This window comes from Cololabis saira, chromosome 16 (assembly GCF_033807715.1).
Source record: "Cololabis saira isolate AMF1-May2022 chromosome 16, fColSai1.1, whole genome shotgun sequence".
NCBI classification, from domain to species: Eukaryota; Metazoa; Chordata; class Actinopteri; order Beloniformes; family Belonidae; genus Cololabis; species Cololabis saira.
In genome coordinates this window covers 32982412-33005558 of record NC_084602.1, presented here as the reverse complement: position 1 = coordinate 33005558, position 23147 = coordinate 32982412, and the positions used below count along the sequence as shown (strand labels likewise).

General features: G+C 40.5%; 1 protein-coding gene across 1 annotated transcript in view; it reads left to right on the top strand.

Annotated features, from left to right (window-relative positions):
- Positions 1–22565, top strand: part of pdss2 (prenyl (decaprenyl) diphosphate synthase, subunit 2) — a 57576-nt gene extending 35011 nt beyond the window's left edge. The window contains exons 4-8 of the mRNA XM_061743761.1: positions 6597–6671; positions 8139–8315; positions 10634–10765; positions 15381–15416; positions 19694–22565. Of these exons, the coding sequence (XP_061599745.1) occupies positions 6597–6671; positions 8139–8315; positions 10634–10765; positions 15381–15416; positions 19694–19849 (576 nt within the window). The 3' untranslated portion in view covers positions 19850–22565. The remainder of the gene's footprint in view (positions 1–6596; positions 6672–8138; positions 8316–10633; positions 10766–15380; positions 15417–19693) is intronic.
- The last annotated feature ends 582 nt before the right edge of the window (positions 22566–23147 follow it).

Genomic DNA, 23147 nt, shown 5'->3' with positions numbered 1-23147 from the left:
CTAAGCAATACAACCACCAGAGCAGCTGCCACAACACAGACCCCACCAGCCAGGATAACAAGACACTGGAGGAGAAGCACTGTACCCTCATCGTGCATGGCTGTTAAGGTTTACAGCTGTTTGAGCTTCATACCCCCATTGCAGCGTGACTTTCCCTGAGATCTAAACAATGATTCATACATTTTCTCCAAACTTTCTTTATTGGTTTTCCTACAGAACCAAACAGAATCACAAGCACTGAGGACAACAATTACATCCAACAGTAGTTCTGTTATAACATTCCCTCAGATTCCCCTGATCCCACCCATATAACCCCCCGAGTTATCACATTCATTCAATCCTTTCATGCCATCACAAACCCCAAACAATCAGACATGCAAAGAGAATTATACCTACAAGAAATTAAATAACTAAATAATAGTGAAATAAGAAGGAAAGACAAAAAATAAATAAACAAAAAAAAAAAAAAAGCTACTTCTGCAACAATGGACAGTGAGTCAATGATGATTCATACATTTACAGGACTGTCTCAGAAAATTTGAATATTGTGATAAAGTTCTTTTTATTTTCTGTAATGCAATAAAAAAAAAATATATATATCATACATTCTGGATTCATTATGGCTTACAGTTTAGGATTAAGATTCCTAGAATATTCTAATTTTTTGAGATAGGATATTTGAGTTTTCTTAAGCTGTAAGCCATGATCAGCAATATTAAAATAATAAAAGGCTTGCAATATTTCAGTTGATTTGTAATGAATCCAGAATGTATGACATTTTTGCATTACAGAAAATAAATGACTTTATCACAATATTCTAATTTTCTGAGACAGTCCTGTAAGTCTTACTCGCATCATAATCAGCCACTTTTAAGTCATGGCTCTAATTTATGGAGCATAGTTTTTATTTATTTATCCAGGAATTATTACACTTAAAAGAGTGTACTTCTCTGTGTATTAAATCAAAACCGGTTTAATTCCTCGGATCGAATTGATGAAATGCAATAAAGGCTGCGACAACTTTCGTTGTTTTCAAGAGTGTAGTTTGACTTGTATGTTAAAACGTCCTCACAAGTTATTAGATTTCATCTCGTGCAGCTCGTGCTCGTGTGGTTCACCACATCCTTTTAATACAAGGAGAGACCGATGAGCGTTTTGTGCAGATTTTGAAGTTTTTCTCATTAGTTGTGCTTGTGTTTTCACCAGTGAGAGCATTTAGGGTGATCCGTGTCGGCCTTGAGAGGAAACCTGTGCAGCTACTCGTATAAACTGTAAAGTAATCTAAGCACGCGCCCCGCCTCCCACGGGCCCTTCAACAAAACACGATCCGGCTAGATTTGGGTTTGGAGTTAAGTAGCTTATCTGATACTTTCTCCCCAAAAAGGAGAAAAACAACTCCCACAGGTCCTCGCTTCTCTCGCAGAAACGGCACATCTGGTAATACTGTAGGCACATTGTCCTTCCCGGTCTGTTGCCAAAGCTCTGGTTTCCTCAATATTTTCCTTTGGAGGATTGGGTTACCGACAGGGCGCTGCGAGGCCGACAGAGCAGCCGGTGTCACCGGACATTTCTGATGCACCAAGGATGTTGGGGACAAGCTGAACACTGACTGTGTCCTCGTTTCAACAGAACACGCGTGGCCTCGTCTCTTCTGTCCTCATGGATCCGTGACTGCGGGTGGAAGACGGAGAGATCGACTTTTCTCATTTTAATTAATTCAATAGACTTGGAAAAACCATTTTAAAATCTTCTGCTGTGGTACGCTTAAAACGTAGGAATGCATGCCCCCTGTGAGAGGAAACGGGCAACTGCAGCCCTCGATGGCCAAAACTCGGACATAAAACAGTTTCTAGCTTTCAAGTACGAGTCTTACAAGTGAAGTTAACCTTCCTTTCATTAGATTTGAGAAAAGATGAGTCTGAGTTCAGATCATGACTCTAAATCAGGGGTTTCAAACTCATTTTGCTTGGCGGGCCGGATTTGACCAATTTTTTTTCTCGCTCAAAATAACAAAAAACTGTGCGAAATTTTTTTTTTCTAATTCTTTTTTTTTTTTTTACTATTATCTAATCCAGTATCAGTTTAGTTCATTTTTTTTTTTTACTATTATCTAATCCAATATCAGTTTAGTTCATTTTAAAAGAAATATGCACTTTGTTTACACTCTAATTATGTAAAATATATTTCTTCGGGATCTTTTCTTGAAATTTCTCGTTTTTTTTCAAATTATCTAAGATACTTTTAATATCATTTTACAAAGATAAACAGAAACAAGTATGTTTTTTTTATATTTTGCTTTTTTTTTATAGGAAATTTAATTAAAAGCAAAATCTTTCTTATTACATCCCAGTGTTTTTGTGATTTAGAGATTTTTCCAGTACAATTAAGTGTATTTATTTTAAAAAATTGGCGCAGATATTTACGCCAGTGTGCCGAAAAAGTCAGCACTTCTCTTTTAACTGTTTTACTTTGTCACTATCCTCGTATTCAAAACTGAAATTCTCTGAATAAATATCTTCTATCATCTTTTTTAGCAGTGATATTTTCCTGCGAAAATATATAATAGTCAGTTAATAAAAATAAACGACCGTCTACAAAGAAATAAAATCAGCAAATGCATTCTAGAAAACTGTCAAAAAATGACGAAAACTGCTCTCTTTGTGGAATAACGATGGATTTGTAGAAGAAATATATTCTGCTGTGATTCATGGCAATTATTTATCCCTTCCTTTTTAGTAAATTAACATTTCGTTTTTTTGCGTTGGAAACTTCTCGCGGGCCGCATGAAAATCTCTCTCCCACGGGCCGCACATTTGACACCTGCTCTAAATCCTCTTCGGACACCTTCTTATTTTGTGGCCCCACCTGCCCGTGAGCTTCCTGTCAGCCCCTCAACCAGACTAGAGTACTATAGAGTACTCTAAACCAGACACCTGATCTGGCCTCCATGGCTGGACTCCACCATGCATACAAACTGTAATGACTGTAGGCAAGTCTGGACGGGCTTCATGATCCATCCAGGAGATGCCGCCCCGAGCTGGTAATCAGCAGCTGGGTCCGATCACCTGGCTCCCAGCACATCCTACCGCCACGTAACAATTCTCCAAACCAGCTGTTCAGGTCTTTACAGATTAATCAAAGGTTGTGGATTTTAATTACAAATGTCACAGATTACTTGAGGAGCATATTGGTTTGGATCAGCCTCCTTCACAGTAATCCAGCTTAAATCATGTCGTTAAAGTGAGGCTTAATAAGGGCGGACGCTTTAAGCAGGCAGCTGCTGCGACGTCTTGACAGTTTTGCAGCTCAAAGTTTTACTCTTGAGTCCAAAATATGTTTAGAAAAACATCAGCAAGTATTCCTGGCACTCTTTCAACAGACTCACTCAACACCTGGAGGGTTTTCTACGTACTGGGCACATGCTGGCTACTAGTTAGTCATCTTAGCAACTCACCAAAACCTGCTGTTGTTCAGGCGGGTGATTGTTGGGCGTGTCACGTGATGCAGCAGCTCCAGAGGTGGTTAGTAACGAGTTACATTTACTCCGTTACATTTACTTGAGTAAGTTTTGGGAAATGTTGTACTTTTAGGAGTAGTTTTGAATCACTATACTTTTTACTTTTACTTGAGTAGATTTGTGAAGAAGAAACTGTTCCTCTTACTCCGCTACATTAGGCTACGTTGAGCTGTTACTTTTCTTTTATCCCTTTTATCCACGTACGCGTCAATCTCATGACATCACTGAGTGATTCTTTGGGAAAAATGTTTGTTTTTGCATGTTTTGTCACATTTACACAGACTCAAACACACACAGAGTTTCTATGAGTTCATGGGTTTGTTCTAGTTCTGCCTGGTTAAAAAAGAAAAGTACAAAGGCTTGAAATTTTATGCTACTTTATTTTTTTATTCTGTTATTATTTTATTTATTTTATTATTTATTAAAGTACTTGAATTTACTTTAAGATTATTTTAATTTCAGCTATTTTTTATTAATTTTATTGATTTAATTTGCCTGAAGATGATTATTTTGTCTGTTTGAATGGTTGTGTTAAAAAAAATAAATCAGATGTTACTCAACAGTTACTCAGTACTTGAGTAGTTTTTTCACCAAGTACTTTTTTACTTTTACTCAAGTAATTATTTAGATGACTACTTTTTACTTCTACTTGAGTCATATTATTCTGAAGTAACAGTACTTTTACTTGAGTTTTGGCTACTCTACCCACCTCTGTAACCTAGTAAAGTTTTTTGAAAAGGTCTATGTCTATAGATGATATTTTGGTATGATAACCCATTCTAAGTGGCAGCTTTATGACAGTTATCAGCACATAAAGTTATCCACCCCTGTGATAAATAGGTCTCCAAATGTAGGGGGCACATCCTGTTTTTTGCTCATTTTCAGACCTTTACTCATATGTTATGTGGGCATGTTTGGTAGCATTTTAAAGTGTACACTCCTAGCTTTCATTAAGACCTAGTTTTGGGCTTGTCTGGAAAAATATAAAGGTCCATTGGCCAAAGGTCAAACTGTCTCAACAACTATTTTTCCACTAAAAATAGTGCTAAGAGCTATTCCACTTGGAGCCTGGAAATGTGTTGCGTTTAACTTGTACTACTGCAAGCAGCAACTGCTGAAAACCCCCCAAAAGACACAGATACCTCAGTGGCTGCTGTTGTCGAGGCCGGTAGCTTTGATTAGCTCATAAGGGCTCAGAGTAAGGCTGAGGTGTTTATATTTACTTGCCAAATATTTGAACAGAGCTATTTTCTGTGCTCAGATCACTTCAGGGTAAACAACTCATGCTCTCTGACATTTTGGGAAGATCCCAACAGGTACATGATTGTATAAAAAACCTTGTTCCTTAACTACAGGACTGTCTCAGAAAAGACTAGAATATTGTGATAAAGTCCTTTATTTTCTGTAATGCAAAAATGTCATACATTCTGGATTCATTAAAAATCAACTGAAATATTGCAAGGCTTTTATTATTTTAATATTGCTGATCATGGCTTACAGCTTAAGAAAACTCAAATATCCTATCTCTAAAAATTTGAATATTCTGGGAATCTTAATCTTAAACTGTAAGCCATAATCAGCAATATTAAAATAATAAAAGGCTTGCAATATTTCAGTTGATTTGTAATGAATCCAGAATGTATGACATTTTGGTTTTTTTAATTGCATTACAGAAAATAAAGAACTTTATCACAATATTCTAATTTTCTGAGATAGTCCTGTAAGTCGGTTGAAAGGAATAATTGAAAACATGTGAAAGGACAAATTTATGATGTGGCACCTTTTTTAAAACGGTCACAAAGAGCTTTATGATAAGCAAAATATCATGTGATGTTCCACAGGAGGGGCCCAAACAGGAAGTGCTCGGTTAACTTTGATGGCATGTCGATTGGTTGATTGATTGATTGATCTTTCCACAGGACTAACAACTAGGCTCATAGAAGTTAAAGAGATCATACCGATGTCAGACCATAAAAAACTTAAACGGACTGTGAATCAGTTAGAATCAGTTTTAAATTCACACATAGCGTTTTGTGTTTTAATCTGTGTTAAAGTCCTGCCCAAGGTGTTTTATATCAACGACAGTTATCTGGATGTTTTGTCTTCTTTTATCAGAATAAGGTGCGCTCTCATAATCATTCAGAAACCTACCATCTGTTTAAGTCTACAATAAAGATAATGATTTGGTCTCGATTAGCCGCATTATTAGTCGTGTAGCTCTTTAGTCACCTGCACAAAAGAAAGTTACAGTCCTTATTATTAATTATTACATAAGACACCCAGACTGGAGGAGAGATTTGTGAGACTACTACAAAGTTTATGGTCACCTTGGGGGGAGGATTCTACAATAAAGTTGTAATACTACATGAAAAAATAAAGTTGCAGTTTTCAACTTTACAGTATTTTGATAGTATTATGGTGGTAATCTAACTTTTTTCTTGTAAACTAGTTGTAGAATTAAGTCTATTTTGTGGTTTAGGGTGCATTGTTCTCCTGGACCAGGGGTCGGCAACCCGCGGCTCTAAAACCGCATGCCACATGCGGCTCTTTAGCGCCGCCCTAGTGGCTCCTGGAGCTTTTTCAAAAATGTTTGACCTTTTTTTCCTTTTTTTCCCTTTTTTTTTCTTCTTTTTTTTCTTCCTTTTTTTTGCTTTTTTCTTCTTTTTTTCCTTTTTCTCTTTTTTTTCTTCCTTTTTCCTTTTTTAATCTCGACATTTTGACTTTTTTCTCCACATTTTGACTTTTTTCTCGACATTTCTCTTTTCACCATTTGCCTTCATTCTAAGGCTTATACAAGACCTTTCATTTTTTGTGGCTCCAGACATAATAGTTTTTTGTGTTTTTGGTCCAATACGGCTCTTTCAACATTTTGGGTTGCCGACCCCTGTCCTGGACGTATCCTTACTACTCGATTGTCACACTGCTGTTGTTCGAGCCACAGCACGTTATCTGATTTACAATCGACCTTATTTTGTTAAACTGGACTTAATGGTTTTGACCAAATGTAAATGGCATATTTATCTATTCTCATCCCATCTTCTCAAAACTGTATGTATTTTTCTATTTTTCTGCCTCACAGGTTGTTGAACTGATCTCCAGCGCCATCGGGGATTTGGTTCAAGGGATCTATTATGAGAATCCTAGCAGTGCCGAGGTAAAGCATTTATTCTAACTGTATAATCTGACTGTGATGCAGTTCTCATTGGAGAAGTGAAGATGTATGAATCTACAGCTATCAAACACACGTAACTATGCAGTAGAATGGCTGAAATTCACACCGAAAGCGTCAAAATCGCCTGTGGTCACAAGTTTGCGATGGATGGACATACACTTTTTTCCCTCCAGTTCTTCAGCACAGCTTGAAAGCCCCACCGACTGCAGGCGTCAGCAAGTGGCGCGATGCGACCACAGGTGATTTTGACGCTTTTGGTGTTATGACATGACCAGGAAGTTGTCAGTCCCGCCAGAGAGCTGTGGCAGGACCTGGAAGAAGCTGTGAATGCATGAAACTTCAAGAGGATTTACTCTCTTTTTCACACACTTTCAAACTTGTAAACTACTCTTCAGTAGGAAGGAATGGGGCTAAAGAAAAATAAAACACTGATTTTACGGTCTGTTATGGACGTTACAGTCTCTCGTGGAATTTGAAGAGCAGAGCTAAATGAAACAGTCTGTTTTAGTAGGTTAATGGTACAGTTGCATGAATGCAGAATTCCCTGGGAAAGAAAATTTGCACGTTTGGGTGCATAAAGATCAAAACTTGGCTGACTGTAGGTCCTGCTACCTGACAACCCGACTATAAATGAGAGGGAAAAAATACTTTGATTCAGAAAAATTGTCATAGTGTTTTGTTTTCCCTCTCTAAAGAGGAAAAAATTGCTTTTTTTAAACTCAAACTCTGGTCAAAGTTGGTGATGTTCAGAAGAGTTCCCAAATCTTCCACCTTCCCTCTCTTCCAAAGTTGCAGATGTTGTGTGATAAATGTGCCATTGCTCAAGAAAAATACAAAATAAAGAAAATGACAACGAGATACAGATTGGCTGATTTTCAGTTTCAAAGTGACCTCAATATTTCGTCTTTAATGATAAATTAAAATGTGACATCTTGAAACAACCTGCTACCTGTCATGAACATACACAGAAATAAAGTGTCCATATGTGCTGAAATAAGAAAAATAAGATTATTTCCATGCTTATAAAACCTGAATCTTTACAGAATAACAGTAAATACAAGGCTATCCTTTTCTCCCTTTTTATGGCCTCTTAAAACCTCAAGGTTCTATTATTTTCACCAAAAATACTTTTCTAAAACATTCTTTAAAAGATCAGAAGCATTTTTGTGTTTATTTCTAGTTTCAATTATCTCATGAAAAAGAGGCGCAACAATAAAATCGCTGTTGTAAATGTCAGTTACTTTTTAATTTTAATTTTTTCTTTTTTACATGACACTGATATCAGCTTTAGTAATAAATAACTTTGTGCTTTTTGAGAATCGGGGAGGGAACCAGTGAAATTCAGAATCAGCACCGGGGGGTTGATTTGAGGGACGGGCTCTGAGTTCTGTGTAGATTCATAGTGGAAGCAATGGAAGCTCAGCTGTGGGTGTTTTTCCACTTTTCCAGCCGCAGGACGGTCTCGCCGACGGTGTTGACGTGGCGTCGTGGGAGGAGCAGTCGTTCATGTCCCACGGGGCGCTGCTCGCCAAGAGCTGCCAGGCTGCGATGCAGCTCGCCAAACACGACGGCGACGCACAGAGACTGGGCTACCTGTACGGAAAGCACCTGTCGCTGGGACACAAGGTCAGTCTGATCCCGTACCTGACGGGGGAAGGGGATCCACAAAGCTCAGCCGCCACGGAGGATCAGTCCTCATCTCGGCTTCAGTTCAGATGCTGAGGAACAATAATAATAATAATAATAATAATAATAATAATAACCTCTGCATTTGTTTTCGTCTGTTTTTCCACCGAATTAACCCTTGTGCTGTCTTCAGGTCAAAATGACCTAATTCTCCTTCCTTCTTCCCTTCCTTCCTTCCTTCCTTCCTTCCTTCCTTCCTTCCTTCCTTCCTTCCTTCTTTTCTCCCTTCCTCCCTTCTTTTCTCCCTCCCTTCCTTCCTTCCTTCCTTCCTTCCTTCCTTCCTTCCTTCCTCCCTTCTTTTCTCCCTCCCTTCCTTCCTTCCTTCTTTTTTCCCTTCCTTCTTTTCTCCCTTCTTTTTTCCTTCCTTCCTTCTTCCCTTCCTCTTTCTTTCCTTCCTTCCTTCCTTCCTTCCTTCCGTCTTTCTTTTCTCCCTTCCTTCCTTCCTTCTTTTCTCCCTTCCTTCCTCCCTCCCTCCTTTCTTTCTTTTCTCCCTTCCTTCTTTTCTCCCTTCCTTCCTTCCTTCCTTCCTTCCTTCCTTCCTTCTTCCCTTCCTCTTTTCTTCCTTCCTCCCTTCTTCTCTTCCTCCTTCCTTGACCCGAAGACACAAGGGTTAAAGAATGAAGACATAAATATTTCCTAAAACTTGATCTGATCTAAAAATAGACAAACGGAAACAAATGAGATACGAATATTGGTTTCTCTTTTTCTTTTTTTAATTAAATTAATCAAAATGACTTTGTTACTTTCCTTCTCAGTAAGCCCTCACATGTAAATGTACTGTAGGCCACAACTTTCAAAGATCAAACCTATATGGAGACCAGGATCACAATCACATGCCGTTGTTTAAATCAATGATGAGCCTTTTGACTGTGATCAAGTTCATTTAGATGAAAGGAATAAAACTGCACAATCTGGCTGAGTCTGGATGAGTAATTGGCTCTTTTTTTAGTCGGACTGTAATAGCGTCTCTTCATCAAATGCTCCACACTGGAACGGATTTGATATATAAAAAGAAACGATAATGTTAAAAGGAGAGAGGGTGATATAGTTGTGCAGATGAAATGTAAACGGACATCAAAATGTGAAACCGGGAACAGGGTTGGTTTGTTCTGAGCCGAAGTGTCATTAGTATGTCATTTTTATTTTTATAGACCACAACCCACCCATGCTCCAAGTTTTCTCAAGGTTCAGAGGTTTTCAAGGGAACATTCCTCCTGCAAGTGAAGCGATTCATAACGATCCCATCCACGGTGCGGCGGTAGCAGGCGCTCCCCCGCCGAGGCGCCCCGCGGCCGCCCGCCTGCAGGCCTCAGCGGCCGCGGGGAATCTCAGCATGGGAGGGAGCAGGAATGAGTTCCTTTAAAAGGGGAACTGTCCTCATCAGGCCAGTTGTGTCTCCCACCAAACTGTTCACATCCCTACTCATTAGAGGAATTTGGGCTGACAGAAATGTAGCCTCCACCATTTCCCCCACTGGGTTGGTTTAATTGGTAACGTGGAAGTTACAGAGCGGAGTCCAGGCCCCCGGTCTCACACTCAGCAGGCACGCCGATTTTTCCCAGTGGCCAGCCGCGGTACTGCAACAAAAAATCCCATGGGGCCCAGAAAGCTTTTTTCCCATAGACCGCAATAGTAAAAGAGAAGCCTCTAAAACTGTTCACAGGACACCTCCAGCTGTAATCACCGGCAATTACTAATCTTTGTATTCTATATTTTTAAGTCATGGACTTTATATCCGTCAAAAATGTTTTATAACGGCCAGAAAAGTCAAAGAAAAGTCTCTTTCTGGGCGTGACGTCACGGCTGACGTCACGGCTGTGTCCGTGCACTCCATGGATGTATTATATTAATATATATTATATAATTATATTATATTAATACATTAATAATACATTTAATAATATACATTAATTAATATATTATATTAATACATATTATATAATTATATTAATACATTAATAATATATGTAATAATATACATTAATTAATATATTATATTAATACATTAATACATTAATACTCGTTCTCATTGCCCCGGGGCATGATGGGAGGTGACTCAACTGCGCATGCTCTATGGGCCCGATAATGCGGAAGTAAACCCGGAAGTCAGGAACTTTTTTCGGCGTATGCGACAGGCGAGCAACTTCCATTGAAATGAACGGCGGCCATGTTCCGGTCCGGTATCCAGGTTAATATAATACATCCATGGCGGAGTCTCAGTTTTACTGACTACTTGTGTGTTCTCTCCCCCCTCACAGCTGAACTCTGACCTGCAGCCGTTCATGAAAGGCGGGATGGGAGAGCCCGTACAGTTCAGTCTGAGCAGCGCCCCCGTGGTTTTCCACCGGCAGATCGTGGGCGAGGAGAGGTGGCACCAGCAGCTGCAGCAGGTACGGCTCAGGTAGTCCGGTGCACCGCGGTTGCAGCTGGATCAGGTGTTGTTGTTTTGACAGGACGTGTAAGGGACCGGGGATTGTTTCTTCTCACGTGAAGAATCAAGACACTGAAAGTGCCACCTGTGACCTCACGGGTCAATCCACAGTGTTGAAACGACTGTTTGTGGCTCACGTCTATTATTTTATTAGATTTAACCCTTGTACTGTCTTTGGGTCAAAATTACCTAATTCTCCTTCCTTCCTCCCTTCCTTCCTTCTTTCCTTGTTTTCTCCCTTCCTTCCTTCCTTCCTTCCTTCCTTCCTTCCTTCCTTCCTTCCTTCCTTCCTTTTTCCTTTTCTTCCTTCCTTCCTTCTTTCCTCCTGCTCTCTCCTTCCTTCTTCCCTTCCTCTTTTCTCCCTTCCTTCCTTCTTTCCTTCCTTCCTTCTTTCCTTCCTTCCTCCCTTCCTTCCTTCCTTCCTTCCTTCCTTCCTTCTGTTCTCCCTTCCTTCCTTGTTTTTCTCTTCCTTCTACCTTCCTTCCTTTTTCCCTTCCTTCCTTCCCTTTTCCCTTCCTTCCTTCTTTCCTCCTGCTCTCTCCTTCCTTCTTTCCTTCCTTCCTTCCCTCCATCCTTCCTCCCTCCTTCTTTCATTCCTTCCTTCTGTTCTCCCTTCCTTCCTTCTGTTCTCCCTTCCTTCCTTCCTTCCTTCCTTCCTTCCTTCCTTCCTTCCTTCTTTCCTCCTGCTCTCTCCTTCCCTCTTCCCTTCCTCTTTTCTCCCTTCCTTCCTTCCTTCCTTCCTTCCTTCTTTTCTCCCTTCTTTCCTTCCTTCCTTCCTTCCTTCCTTCCTTCTTTTCTCCCTTCTTTCCTTCATTCCTTCCTTCCTTCCTTCTTTTCTTCCTTCCTTCTTTTCTCCCTTCCTTCCTTCCTTCCTTCCTTCCTTCTTTTCTCCCTTCTTTCCTTCCTTCCTTCCTTCCTTCCTTCCTTCCTTCTTTTCTCCCTTCTTTCCTTCCTTCTTTCCTTCCTTCTTTCCTTCCTTCCTTCCTTCCTTCCTTCTTTTCTCCCTTCCTTCCTTCCTTCTTTTCTTCCTTCCTTCTTTTCTTCTTTCCTTCCTTCCTTCCTTCCTTCCTTCCTTTTTCCTTTTCTTCCTTCCTTCCTTCCTTCTTTCCTCCTGCTCTCTCCTTCCTTCTTCCCTTCCTCTTTTCTCCCTTCCTTCCTTCTTTCCTTCCTTCCTTCTTTCCTTCCTTCCTCCCTTCCTTCCTTCCTTCCTTCTTTCCTTCCTTCCTTCCTTCCTTCCTTCTTTTCTTCCTTCTTTCCTTCATTCCTTCCTTCCTTCCTTCTTTTCTTCCTTCCTTCCTCCCTTCCTTCCTTCCTTCCTTCCTTCCTTCCTTCCTTCTTTTCTCCCTTCTTTCCTTCCTTCCTTCTTTTCTCCCTTCTTTCCTTCCTTCTTTCCTTCCTTCCTTCCTTCTTTTCTTCCTTCCTTCTTTTCTTCTTTCCTTGTTTTCTCCCTTCCTTCCTTCCTTCCTTCCTTCCTTTTCTTCCTTCCTTCCTTCCTTCTTTCCTCCTGCTCTCTCCTTCCTTCTTCCCTTCCTCTTTTCTCCCTTCCTTCCTTCTTTCCTTCCTTCCTTCTTTCCTTCCTTCCTCCCTTCCTTCCTTCCTTCCTTCCTTCTGTTCTCCCTTCCTTCCTTGTTTTTCTCTTCCTTCTACCTTCCTTCCTTTTTCCCTTCCTTCCTTCCTTCCCTTTTCCCTTCCTTCCTTCTTTCCTCCTGCTCTCTCCTTCCTTCCTTCCTTCCTTCCCTCCATCCTTCCTCCCTCCCTCCCTCCTTCTTTCATTCCTTCCTTCTGTTCTCCCTTCCTTCCTTCCTTCCTTCCTTCCTTCCTTCTTTCCTCCTGCTCTCTCCTTCCCTCTTCCCTTCCTCTTTTCTCCCTTCCTTCCTTCCTTCCTTCCTTCCTTCCTTCCTTCCTTCCTTACTTCTTTTCTCCCTTCCTTCCTTCCTTCCTTCTGTTCTCCCTTCCTTCCTTGTTTTTCTCTTCCTTCTACCTTCCTTCCTTTTTCCCTTCCTTCCTTCCTTCCCTTTTCCCTTCCTTCCTTCTTTCCTCCTGCTCTCTCCTTCCTTCTTTCCTTCCTTCCTTCCCTCCATCCTTCCTCCCTCCCTCCCTCCTTCTTTCATTCCTTCCTTCTGTTCTCCCTCCCTTCCTTCCTTCCTTCCTTCCTTCCTTCTTTCCTCCTGCTCTCTCCTTCCTTCCTTCCTTCCTTCCCTCCATCCTTCCTCCCTCCCTCCCTCCTTCTTTCATTCCTTCCTTCTGTTCTCCCTTCCTTCCTTCCTTCCTTCCTTCCTTCCTTCTTTCCTCCTGCTCTCTCCTTCCCTTCCTCTTTTCTCCCTTCCTTCCTTCCTTCCTTCCTTCCTTCCTTCCTTACTTCTTTTCTCCCTTCCTTCCTTCCTTCCTTCTGTTCTCCCTTCCTTCCTTGTTTTTCTCTTCCTTCTACCTTCCTTCCTTTTTCCCTTCCTTCCTTCCTTCCCTTTTCCCTTCCTTCCTTCTTTCCTCCTGCTCTCTCCTTCCTTCTTTCCTTCCTTCCTTCCCTCCATCCTTCCTCCCTCCCTCCCTCCTTCTTTCATTCCTTCCTTCTGTTCTCCCTCCCTTCCTTCCTTCCTTCCTTCCTTCCTTCTTTCCTCCTGCTCTCTCCTTCCCTCTTCCCTTCCTCTTTTCTCCCTTCCTTCCTTCCTTCCTTCCTTCTTTTCTCCCTTCTTTCCTTCCTTCCTTCCTTCCTTCCTTCCTTCCTTCCTTCCTTCCTTCTTTTCTCCCTTCTTTCCTTCATTCCTTCCTTCCTTCCTTCCTTCCTTCTTTTCTTCCTTCCTTCTTTTCTTCCTTCCTTCTTTTCTCCCTTCCTTCCTTCCTTCCTTCCTTCCTTCCTTCCTTCTTTTCTCCCTTCTTTCCTTCCTTCCTTCCTTCCTTCTTTTCTCCCTTCTTTCCTTCCTTCCTTCCTTCCTTCTTTTCTTCCTTCCTTCTTTTCTTCCTTCCTTCTTTTCTCCCTTCCTTCCTTCCTTCCTTCCTTCCTTCTTTTCTCCCTTCTTTCCTTCCTTCCTTCCTTCCTTGTTTTCTCCCTTCCTTCCTTCCTTCTTTCCTTCCTTCCCTCCATCCTTCCTCCCTCCCTCCCTCCTTCTTTCATTCCTTCCTTCTGTTCTCCCTTCCTTCCTTCTGTTCTCCCTTCCTTCCTTCCTTCCTTCCTTCCTTCCTTCCTTCTTTCCTCCTGCTCTCTCCTTCCCTCTTCCCTTCCTCTTTTCTCCCTTCCTTCCTTCCTTCTTTCCTTCCTTCTTTCCTTCCTTCCTTCCTCCCTTCCTTCCTTCCTTCCTTCCTTCCTTCCTTCTGTTCTCCCTTCCTTCCTTGTTTTTCTCTTCCTTCTACCTTCCTTCCTTTTTCCCTTCCTTCCTTCCTTCCCTTTTCCCTTCCTTCCTTCTTTCCTCCTGCTCTCTCCTCCCTTCTTTCCTTCCTTCCTTCCCTCCATCCTTCATTCCTTCCTTCTGTTCTCCCTTCCTTCCTTCTGTTCTCCCTTCCTTCCTTCTGTTCTCCCTTCCTTCCTTCCTTCCTTCCTTCCTTCCTTCCTTCCTTCCTTCCTTCCTTCCTTCCTTCCTTCCTTCTTTCCTCCTGCTCTCTCCTTCCCTCTTCCCTTCCTCTTTTCTCCCTTCCTTCCTTCCTTCCTTCCTTCCTTCTTGTCTCCCTTCTTTCCTTCCTTCCTTCCTTCCTTCCTTCCTTCCTTCTTTTCTCCCTTCTTTCCTTCATTCCTTCCTTCCTTCCTTCCTTCTTTTCTTCCTTCCTTCTTTTCTTCCTTCCTTCTTTTCTCCCTTCTTTCCTTCATTCCTTCCTTCCTTCCTTCCTTCTTTTCTTCCTTCCTTCTTTTCTTCCTTCCTTCTTTTCTTCCTTCCTTCCTTCCTTCTTTTCTCCCTTCTTTCCTTCCTTCCTTCCTTCCTTCCTTCCTTCCTTCCTTCCTTCCTTCCTTCCTTCTTTCTTTCCTCCCTTCTTCCCTTCCTCCTTCCTTGACCTGAAGACAGCACAAGGGTTAACAATGCTGCTAAGTAAGTGTATAAAAATGAAAGATTATTTTCATGTTGAAGTAAAAAAAGTACATGTTTAATGTCCGTCCTCAGGGGCTTTGCATCAGTTTTTAGAGCCACGGTTGTTTATATTGGGAAGTTTTCAGATGAGTGTTGTTTAGGCCACACTAGATTTGACCAAATCATACTGATTTAGTCCAGGAAAAGATTTTCTGTATGTTAACTACAAAAGCGCGTGTTTGGTTTGTATCAGATCGCTCCACAAGGACTACTAGGAAATACGCTCTTTAGTTTTACATGACAGAAGCATTTGGTCGTTTCTTCCCTCATTTATTTCTTGTACTCGTGACTTTTGGGGGATTTGGCGAATGAATATAAAATTGCAAACATCCTTATTTTGATATATGTCCTTTTGTTTTTATCTGACATGCTAGAAGAAAATTATAATTGTAATTTGTGTTCTATTCTATTCTATACGGTTTTATAGATAAATGATAAATCCTCTCATTTGCCTTGAATGTGGATGTGGAACTACATAAACTAGTCGTTTAACTGAAGACTCTTTTCTGTCCTCTCGTTAAGGCGAAAACTTTGAGAAACCAACTGGATTACTCAAAGGTGAGTTCAAACGTTTCCGTACGCTTCAATTCAGAAGCAGCTTCTTCAATGAGTCGACACTCGTAATGATTTCCTGCTGTTCATATAAAAATGACCATCTCTGTCTGTGTTTGGTTGTGATTTCCTCGTTTTGCCTCGTTGATCTCCGGCACTACGTTTATTAGCACCGTCATCATAAACAGGTCTGTTCAACGATACCAAAGTTGAAAGCTCTCCAAAGTCAACGTGTGAAGCCAGAAGTGTGGAGGGATCAGGGTGCAGAGAGACACTGAAGCTGCAGAGGAGGGGTCCAGTCGTGTCTGGATGGGAGGGTTATCTGGTCCCGTCTGAAATCAGAGCTGCAGGGATTAGTTACCGAGGCCTATTTGTGGAGGAGACACGGAGGCTCTGAGGCAGCGGCATTGTGAGAGAATCTCCTTCAGCCTAGCAGGGAAGAGAGGTTTTTAAGGGGAAGGAGAGGTCTGGGGACACGGGGAGGAAAGCTGAGAGCACAACAGGGGAGCAAAGTGAACATTTGGGAAGGAAAAGGACAAAACTTTGCTTTCATTCATAATAGTACCTAATAATTAGGGCAGCTACCCGTGTGTTTATCCAGAAATCCACAAGGAGAATTCCAGGATTTTCCTTTGCAGACCCCATTTCTGCTTGTGTAAAATATTGACAGGTACAAAATAGCAAAAATTTTACCTAATGTTGAGCAAGAACAGCATCAATAGCAGCAGCTTTAATTTTTGTGCAGCTTCAAATTCATATCATCAGTGTCACAACAAAGACCTTGTGTGTATTGAAATCGTCAGAGCTGGCTGTACATTTGAATGAGTTTAAGACATTTTTGCTTAAAGACTGTGCTCTAATGCCATAAAGACGGTCTCCTTGGTGTGTCTGGTATCTCAGTTAGGTAATGCTCCTTCTTATAGCTGGATGGGGTTTGTTTACCTTCACCAAACATCGTAAATCCCTCTCCCTTTTGTCAAATAAAGTCAAGTAGGGCCAAAAAAGAAGAAAAAAAGCCCAGTAAGTAGCATAATAATAATGATGAATGTCACATGGTGTTGCTGTGTCAGTGTGCGTTTTCAAATACCAGGTCAATGTTGCAAAATCTTCAAAGAAAAGAGCTTAGAAATGGTGATGTGAAGAGAGAGACATGCTGCTCTGAATTTCTCTTCTTGTTCATTGGAACAACTGGACGGGGTGTTTATATCCACGGCCGGACAGAGCTACTTCTGAGCTAATCGCTCAAAGCCCCTGCAAAATACCGTATTTTCTGGACTATAAGAACAAATAGAATCAAAACTAAGACAAAATAAATGCAATGATAAATACGCTATTTCTTCTTTAGCAGATAGAAGTAGGTAGAAGCAGATTTGAAACAGATAAATAGATAAATAAATACTGGTTATTTTCTCTTGGTTCTGTCCCGTTTTAATCAGCAACGTTGCTGCCGTGTTAAAAGACACTGTTACACTGCAAAAACTCAAAATCTTACCAGGAATATTTGTCTTATTTCTAGTTAAAATGTCTCATTTTTAGTCAAAAAATCTCATTACACTTAAAACAAGAGTCATTACCAGAAAAATAATTTTCACCTGTTTCAAGTAAATTTTCACTTGAAATAAGTAGAAAAATCTGCCAGTGGAACAAGATTTATCTTCTCATTACAAGCAAAAAAAATCTTGTTCCACTGGTAGATTTTTCTACGCATTTTAAGTGAAAATCTACTTGAAACAGGTGAAAATTGTTGTTTTTTCCAGCGATGAGTCTTGTTTTAAGTGTAATGAGATTTTTTTTTAACTAAAAATGAGACATTTTAACTAGAAATGAGACAAATATTCTCGTTAAGATTTTGAGTTTTTGCAGTGTAGGAAAGGATCTATTTAGGTACAAACATGTACATCATTTACAGTTCAAAATCGTTCTGTACATGTAAATATCTAATCTAATCTTTTTATCTAATCTAATCTTTTTTTTTTTTTTTTAAATAGAGCGGATGCGGCTTGTATGCAGGTGCGGCTTATAGTCCAGAAAATACGGTACTTCACTCTCATCCAGGCAGCATGTTGTCCTGCAACAGCTCAACTCCGACTGAACTGCCGGTTTTAAACTGAAGAGCGTTTCCCTACCTTGGATGATTGCTCTGTTTCTAATCATATCTGCGCTGTGGTTGCTGGACAAACATTTGCTTTTTCTGTACTTCATAACAAAATGCATGTGGAAACGGTGCCCAGGTTTAAAAAGAAAATGTCCTTTAGCTTCAGTTCGCAGCAAATCTACAGAAAGAAAAATACAAAATAAAGAAAATGATAACGTGATGCAGATTGGCTGATTTTCAGTTTCAAAGTGACCTTAATATTTCGTCTTTAATGATAAATCTAAATGTGATATCTTGAAACTACCTGCTAGCTGTCATAAACATACACAGAAATAAAGTGTCTAAATGTGCTGAAATAAGAAAAATAAGATTATTTCCATGTTTATAAAACCTGAATCTTTACAGAATAACAAATACAAGGCTATCTTTTTCTCCCTTTTATGGCCTCTTAAAACCTCAAGGTTCTATTATTTTCACCAAAAATACTTTACTAAAACATTCTTTAAAAGATCAGAAGCATTTTTGTGTTTATTTCTAGTTTCAATTATCTCATGAAAAAGAGGCGCACCAATAAAACCGCTGTTGTAAATGTCAGTTACATTTTTATTTATTTATTTTTTACATGACCCTGATATCAGCTTTAGTAATAAATAACTTTATGCTTTTTGAGAATCGGGGAGGGAAGCGTTTACATTCCAGAGATGACAGTCATTCTAGTTGAGGTGAACATTTGTAATAACATGATGTTAGAAAGCACAATGGTGACTGAAATTGTTGCTGCTCATCAACAAACTCAGTCAAAAAATGCTCCTTTCAACCTCCAATGTTAGTTTTTTTTCTTAATCAGGCGTGCCAATTCTCTTTTTATCTTTTTATGTTCCTTTTTATTCCCTTTCCAAACCCACTGTACCTAAGCCTAAGCTTCATATACATGTTTATAGAAACTGACATTTCTACATTTTTTTCCTCATAATAAAATAATATAGTAATTTGTATGATTGTAAACCACAACAAAAAACCTGTTTGATTTTCTATTTTTTATTTTTCTTTGTAGTCTGTCATGCAGCTCAGTTTTTCCCCCTAAATTAATTTATTGTATTTCCTCAACTCGATCTTTATTTATATAGCAGAGTTTAAAAGAACCGAGGTTGAGCTGAATAAAATGCATATATTATAAAGATCAAATAGAAAAAGATGCGTACAAAATACAAGAATACAACTTCTCTGTTCATGTGTGCATCTTCAGCATCCAGACACACATTTATAAAAGTTATTGTGTTCCTTTTTGTTGAAAGTTTGCAGTACATGTTGTTATCAGGTCTTGTCACCTAAATTTTCATTGAAATTAACTTAAAATAAACAAGTAACAAGCTAGATAGAATTTGGAGAAACTGAGGTGTTTTTTTGTAAGTAAATAAGCAGCCAGGATGATGTTGAGTTCTGCCTGAAGAATTTATGAGGTAAAACGCCCTCAGCAAGAGAGAGTCCCAACATACCAGCAGGAATGCATCAGCACACTCCCGACTTGATGTAGCCTTTAAATTTGAGTTGATCTGACCTGATGTTTTCCGCTACTAGAATAAAAACAGCGTGTGTTTTGGGGGTTTTGTACAAACTCGCGCGTGGTTGGCAACTTCCACCAAGATCAACATTTTAAAACATCCGTATTCAAACTCATTCACAAAACAAGCAGCAACACATAAACATCCAGAATCTTCTGCACAAACATGATAGAGGGCACCTTTGTAATTCCCATGCTTCACCTGTTCAATTTATGAGCTAGATTGTGGGGGAAACTGGCAGCGGACCAGTCCTGTGATCAGGTGCCATCACTCACGAGCCGAGACAACGGCAACGCTGTGACATTCAGCTGCACCCGAACCGTTCTGTTCTTAGATAAACGCCCCATTTTTCATTTTAAATTTGTGATGACTGACAATTTCACCTCGGGGTTAAACGCTGAAAGCTGCTGCTGGCGTGAGGGGCAGCGTGGAAGCACACGGGCATGTCGTGGAGTGGTTTTCTGTCACTTAAAAAAGGAGCCCTTCTTCCTCTTCCAGTTTTCAGCCTGACTTTAAGAGTAAGCTAACTTTCTCTGTGCTCCTGACGGTTTATTATGTTGACAGCTGGATAGTGGCAGGACTGACACAAACATGACAAACTAATGTCTGTGTTCATCCCTCCGCAGCTTTTGGCAGCAGTTAAGTTGGAGAAAGGCGTGAGCACAGCGGCGGACTTGTGCTGTTACCATAGCAACAAGGCTCTGGAGGCGATCCAGGCTTTCCCCTCCTCCGAGGCGCGATCCGCCTTGGAGAACATCGCATTTGCCATCACCAAATTTTGACCTGGACCCACATGTGTGCACACACACACACACACCCTCTTCACATGGAGTGTTTTTTGTCTGCAGAGGCTTCAGGAGGAGCACAAAGGTACTTGAAAGACAAATAAACTTGATGTGATCCAGATTCTTTCTGGTGTTTGCAGAAACTGTGGATGATAGTGTGCATCAGAAATGCAATATCTTCAACTGGTTATCATTGGGGGGAAAAAATGTCTCCTACATTAGTACAGCATTGTGTTTTGTCAACTCCCTCGCACGGAGAAAAGCTCCCGCTCAGCTGCATTTCAAATCCTGCACCGGACATCAATTTAAGATGCTCCGAAGAATTGTCATAGTCATTTGGAAAGCGTGCCATGAACATCAAATAATGCACCAAGCTGCTCTTATTCTCATTAAATGTCATTTAAAATGAAAAACAAAAAGGTTCCCCCCCTGCCTGCATATGCAGAGATGCTGGATTGCTGAAATGCAGCACCAAACTCATCGTAAAACCCTCACACGGTCGGGTTCTAACAGGTATGCGTCTCTGGTGATGAGCTGCAGAGAGAACCTCCTTTTTAATGGACTTTGGCGTGACGGTCTCTCTGCAGAGGGGGAGCTGACGTGAATGAGGAGAAATGACATCAATGTTTCCTTATTATGTGTCTGTGTGATCCAAGTCAACCCAGGGGCGGGGAAAGGTCACCCAGCCTCTCCCCTTGGCCCAGCCAGCGAGCACACTGAAGCTCCGCCAAGCAGTAATTATTAATGAAGAGACCTGAGCAAATGGACAGGAAATGCAGAGGTATTGATTGGGCTCGCTGCCCGCTGTAAGCTGCACAGGCTGGCGCCAGCCTGGTGGCCTGTGGTTTCCCAGGTCGCTGCGTGCCGAGGGGGGGGGTGTGGGCTCAGGGAGGTGTGAAACCAGGCCACCGCTGGCGGCTGTCACATCCAGGCCGCACCTGAAGGACGGAGCGGCGAGGAGCGGCCAGGAGTCCTAAGAACACGTGTTCCTGAAAAAGGAAACGGGAACGATGCAGCGATTTTGAAGATTATTTAAAGCCTGTGTTCATTTGAAACATGTAGAAAACATCTCAAATGTAATAAATGATCCTTTTTTTTTATAGATGTACAGATTTTGGAAGATTACAAACATTTTAAACCTCTCTGGAGATCCTTTAGGTCAGTGGTTCCCAACCTGGGGTCCCGGCCCCCCCTGGGGGGGCGCCAGAGATCTCTGGGGGGGGCGCGAAACTTTGTCTGCTTTGAAATTATGCAGTTGTAAAAATTATATTTGCGAATGAGTCAGTCATAAGACATTGTTAGGAATAATTTATGAATGTCTTGAATATTTTTTGTGTTTTTTATACACTGGTGACAAACACAGGAAATGATTTCATTCCTTATTATTATATCTAGCGCTGGGCGATTTTGGACAAAAATAAAATCCCGATTTTTTTTTTTTTTCTCTGAAAACCCGATTTTCGATTTCGATTTTTTTGGCAAAACTACAAAAGACAATGGAATAAATTGTTTCAAATATTTTATCTTTATTTTTAAAGAAAAATAGCAAACAAATTTCCCTATTGGGAATGAAGTGCAATTGAAAGATTCTGTAAATCCTCCTTGAGTTTAGTAAAGTGACAACATTTACAATTTTCTTGACCAAACAAAGATGACTAGACGAGCTCTGTCTGTAATGCAGCTGCAAAAAAGGAAAATCCATTTTCCGATTTTCCTTTTTTTTAACATCGTCTTGATTAATAAATCCGATTTAGATTGAAAATCGATTAATCGCACAGCCCTAATTATATCATTACTCAACATCTAATCTACTCCGACAGGTTGTTAAAGGAAAAATGTAAAAAAATTTGGTCGCATATTAAAAGAGACATTTTTCAGAAATATTTTTTATTTCCTTTTATGTCCTTTTGTGCGTATTTTATACATTGGTGACATTGGAGAAAAACAATACAGAGGAAACCAAAGAGAAATGTATAAAAAAAAACATAATTAATGTTCATTTTTTCAATTAAAGACTATTTTGGTGCTAGTACGTACGGGTCGGGGGGCCCGGCTGGTCTTAGACACAAGTAGGGGGGGCTGCAAGGAAAAAAGGTTGGGAACCACTGCTTTAAGTGACAGTCTGGACCCTGGGCCATCGCAACACTGATTCTTATATCCATAAACTATTTTCTTGTGTTCCTGCCGGTGTGCTTCGGATCACCGTCCTGTTGTAAAACCCACTTTTGCCGGCTGTATCTGCCTGACAGGTGACCTGGAATACGGAGAGGCTCGTGGTGCGGTGACTGCAAACCCCAGATCATCACACCACCACTACCGTGCTTGACAGTTGACACGCTATGATTGGTTTTTGCTCAAATGTTGCACTGTGTATTTAAGCCAGAAATCTCCACCTTATTCTTCACTTAAATTAAATTATTGCAGAACTCTGGTGGGTTTTTTTAAAATACATTTGAGCTTTAAACAGTCCTGCCTTTATAGCCCGTCCCACACCGGTGGGAAATGACAGTGTCCTCTCCGTTAACACACACTGCCTGATCTCATCCAGGGGTCCTCACGGGCCGATGATCGATCAATGAATCAAGTCCACTTTATCAACACTACCTGACCAGCACCCCCTAGGTCCCATGTAAAGGCACACTTAGATTTTTTTTTACACACTATTTCTGTCTTTTGTCTCAGGTTTTCTTCAATAAATAATGATATGAACTAATGTGTCATTTTTGTGCTCATTTTGTTGTATTTGCTAGACTTTTAGACCTCGTGAGGATCAGATCATGCCTTATTTCAGTTCAGTTTTGTATTTATTCACTTGTTTTTAAATCACTGCCTGTTGTAAAGGTGCTCCACTTCACCTCCAACTTGATCTAACTTGGATCCGGAGGAGCCAGCTATGTTTCTGGGTCTAGTCTTCTCTTAATCTTTTGGATTTCATGTTTTTATGTTTCAACTTTATTGGCCAACAATTATAAAAAAATAAGAGTATCGCTGATAATGGAGTTTTAAGTGTTCCCAAGCCGAAGCATTGATCATTTCATTTAATAATTGATTGATTGTCGTTTTGAGCACTTGAGTGCCCGAGGGTCATTCCAATTCCTTATTGATCTTACGAAGATAAACAAAGATCGGCGTCATGCTGAAACATGATTTATTTACCCAATCAGTCTTCAGTGAGGCGACTCTTCTTTAGTTAAATGATCTGTGATGCTCTTTTAAAATCATGTTGGCTAATAATGATCAGAGATCTTTTATTGGTCTTTTATTGCATCTCCTTGAAAACTTGGAACCAGGTCTG